The 3567-nt window shown below is 38.9% G+C and overlaps 1 protein-coding gene across 1 annotated transcript; it reads right to left on the bottom strand.

The window, feature by feature from the left end:
• Positions 1-1564: 1564 nt before the first annotated feature.
• Positions 1565-2506, bottom strand: LOC134585934 (olfactory receptor 52E4-like). The gene has a single exon (XM_063441421.1). It carries the CDS (start codon positions 2504-2506, stop codon positions 1565-1567), a length of 942 nt encoding a protein of 313 aa, XP_063297491.1.
• Between the last annotated feature and the right edge of the window lie 1061 nt (positions 2507-3567).

The raw sequence follows: 3567 nt of genomic DNA, 5'->3' as shown, positions 1-3567 counted from the left end.
ATTGTGACACCAGATATGAGTGGCACTGTGCACTGGCAGAGGTTGGCAGAGTACACGCTGTAGGCCTGACACACACTTTTGAAGGACACTAACTGCTATTATATTACAGTCAAAAACTGTTTTTGTTTTTAAATGCACGCTATTGTGACACCAGATATGAGTGGCACTGTGCACTGGCAGAGGTTGGCAGAGTACATGCTGTAGGCCTGACACACACTTATGAAGGACACTGACTGCTATTAGATAACAGTCAAAAACCTTTTTTGTTTTTAAATGCAAGCTATTGTGACACCAGATATGAGAAGCACTGTGCACTGGCAGAGGTTGGCAGAGTACACGCTGTAGGCCTGACACACAGACGCTTGCAGACAACTAACTGCTATTCAATCTATTACAGTGAAAAAATGTTTTTTGTTTTTAAATGCAAGCTATTGTGACACCAGATATGAGTGGTGGCACTAGGCAAGTGGGCACAGTATCCACTGTGAGCCTGACACAGAAGCTGGCAGGCAGGCAACTGCAATTAGATTACACAGGAAAAAAAAGCAGACTGATGTTCTCGCCTTAAAAAGGGCTTTTTGGGGTGCTGTCCTTACAGCAGAGATCAGATGAGTCCTTCAGGACTGTAGTGGACACTAAATACACTAGCTTAGCTATCAATTTCACTATCAAATCAGCAGCAGCTACACTTTCCCTCCTCTCACTAAGAATGCAGCTTCAGAATGAATCTAAAATGGATGCTGTGCAGGCGGTGGGAGGGTCTGGAAGGGAGGGTCTGCTGTTGATTGGCTGGAATGTGTCTGCTGACTGTGAGGCACAGGGTCAAAGTTTACCCAATGATGATGAATAGGGGGCGGATCGAACCGCGCATATGTTCGCCCACCGTGGCGAACGCGAACATGCTATGTTCGCCAGGAACTATTCGCCAGCGAACGGTTCGGTACATCACTAGCCACAATTGGAACAAGCACCAACTAAAAACTGAGCTTGAGACAAATGTAACAATGTAACTATATTCAGACTGTCTGAAACCTAGATATTATGGAATAATCAAGCAGCCCCTTAAATGTATTACAAAACCTCAGTATATACACATTACACGCTAGTATGACCCAGTCATTGAACAGAGGGAGATAGGGAAGAAAATACAAAAATAATTAACAAAGGAATAAAAATAAAAAGGGCAGAAAACAACCCTGATCTGGTTACCAACAAGACCATAACTGGGATAGGTCTACTGAGCTAAACTACCAGGAAGAAACAGAACCAGCTGTCTGATAGCTGGGGAGGTGTAACAAGTTTTATTTTAATTGAAAAAAAGAGGTCTTGGAAAGCACATCAGCCAGCTAAAGTGTTTTAAGTGGTTGGATTGTTCATTTAGGATTAACAGTTTATGTCTAACACATACAACAAAGTCTGTTAGAGTGGTAGAGGTGGTAAGTCACAACTCTTGAGAGTAGCCAGGCTGTCCTCGGGTGATTGTATAAAGGTATTTGATATTTATTAAAATGTGTTCTGGATTACCCTCGACAAATAAATTCCTAAATTTTTAAAGACATTTATTCTATTTGTTGTAAATCTTATTCATATTGAACATTTTAATTATCTTTACCCTCATCTCAGTTATTTTAATTCCATAGATTAGAGGATTAAGAAGCGGGGGCACTACAAGAAACTGCATGGACATAAACTGTCTCACATTATATGGAATAATTGTGGGTGTAAACCGATAAAGAAAAATTTCAAAAAAAATATCAACTATGAAGTTAACACTAGTTATCAGCTGAGGACCACAGGTCTGCATTGCTTTGTTTAATATGTCTTTTGAAGATCTTGTGCACACTTTCAGTATTTTAGTATAGGAGTAACTAAGCATTACTAATGCAGACACCACCAGGCTTGAAGCAATGAAGAATCCATAAATATTGTTCACTGTAGTATCAACACAGGAGAGTCTCACTACGGACCAGTTATCACAGTAGACCTTCATTATTAATGATCCACACATAGGTAGTCGTGCTGTCAGCATTACATGTAACCCTACAATTACAATAGGGTACAGCCATGCGGCGACAATTAATTTAAATACTGTTGCAAGAGACATAATATTGTTATATCTCAGGGGGTTACAGATACAGACATAACGATCATATGCCATGATGGTCAATGTGGTCATTTCAAAACTTCCATATGTATGAAGGAAAAATACTTGTGTCAAACATCCTGTATAGGAAATTGTTTGTACATTGTAAACTAAATGAACAAATAAAATGGGATAGAAAGCAATGCTGCCATATAGTCCATTTACACAAAGGGCAGCAATAAATATATACATGGGTTCATGTAAAGTTTTGTTCAGTACTACTGCACTAATGACTGTGCCATTGACAAAAATAATTATGAAATAACCAATCAGTGTTAATGCGCTAAACAGATATCTCAAAGATGTCAAATCTCCAAAGCTCAGCATCAGCACAGAAGGATGGAAATATGTGGAATTTTCCATGGTGAAATAGATATTCTATAACATGTATAAAAGCAAGAGGGATAAAAGTTAACATAATATCTTGAAATTGGGAAGTATTTAAACTGTAGGAATATTTTAGAAACTCTCAAACACTTATATTTTAGAATATGAGTAGGTATTATCACAAAGTGAACAAAAACATCTGCATATCTGGGTAAATCTTTATTTCATTGAATTTGATTATCTCGATATTAACCCATTAAGGATCAAGGATTTTTTTGAGATGCAACATTTGTGACCAAGGCCTTGGCTGTTTAACTAAGAGCATTTTGGCACTTTTCTTTCAATCATTTTATCATAAACATCATTTGATGTTCTTGGTGGCTTAGGGTGAGCCACCTCAAAGACATAGCTGAACCATGGCCCTAGGCAGCCACCTATGCCGCCCTATTTGTAATCTGGTTCTGTACCAGAGGTCATGATGTTCTTGGAGTGGTGATGACACGGTGAGTTTTGATATGCTAATGTAGAAAAGGTTGAGAAACAAGGAGAGATGGTATCATAAGGAGGGTGGGACTATGTAAGGTTGTTGAACATAAAAGCATCTGCCAAGTGTTTTTTATTTCAACCAACATGATAGGTGGTTAGAAAGTGAATCATGCACAGAACAAAGTCCTTCTCGATTGTCATGGATGCAGCCTTTTGGAGGTGTGTAGATATTCACTGCAGTGCTAAGTGTATGTAGTGACTGGATGCACTGCATTATTGAGAAGATGATGCCATCATCCAATGCACTCTTGATAGGCAGTTGCTTCTCGCCTCAACATTTTAGCTCCAGATTGCAAAATTAGACAGTAGTATACCCAGCACCATATTCTAAACATTCATCTTGTAATAGAACGTTCAAGAGGAGTCAGGCTAAACCAGGAAAGTGGCCTGGGTGAACAACAATATGAGTTTGTCAAAGACTTCTTGTACTTGCATGTACCATTATATCTTCCCTTGTTTCAGGTCAGAATAAGTGTCTGAGCAGAGCTGGTAGAAACCATCAATAAACTTCATGTACTGCATACTGCCCTTGTTTTGATGTCATCAAGATA

Source organism: Pelobates fuscus, chromosome 1 (assembly GCF_036172605.1).
Source record: "Pelobates fuscus isolate aPelFus1 chromosome 1, aPelFus1.pri, whole genome shotgun sequence".
Taxonomy (NCBI): domain Eukaryota; kingdom Metazoa; phylum Chordata; class Amphibia; order Anura; family Pelobatidae; genus Pelobates; species Pelobates fuscus.
The sequence above is the reverse complement of the archived record's forward strand: the minus strand, read 5'-3'. Positions and strand labels throughout refer to the sequence as shown.

Bases quoted from the DNA above. Each gene is read 5' to 3' on its own strand.
- LOC134585934 (XM_063441421.1), bottom strand. From the start codon at position 2,506: ATGGAAAATTCCACATATTTCCATCCTTCTGTGCTGATGCTGAGCTTT.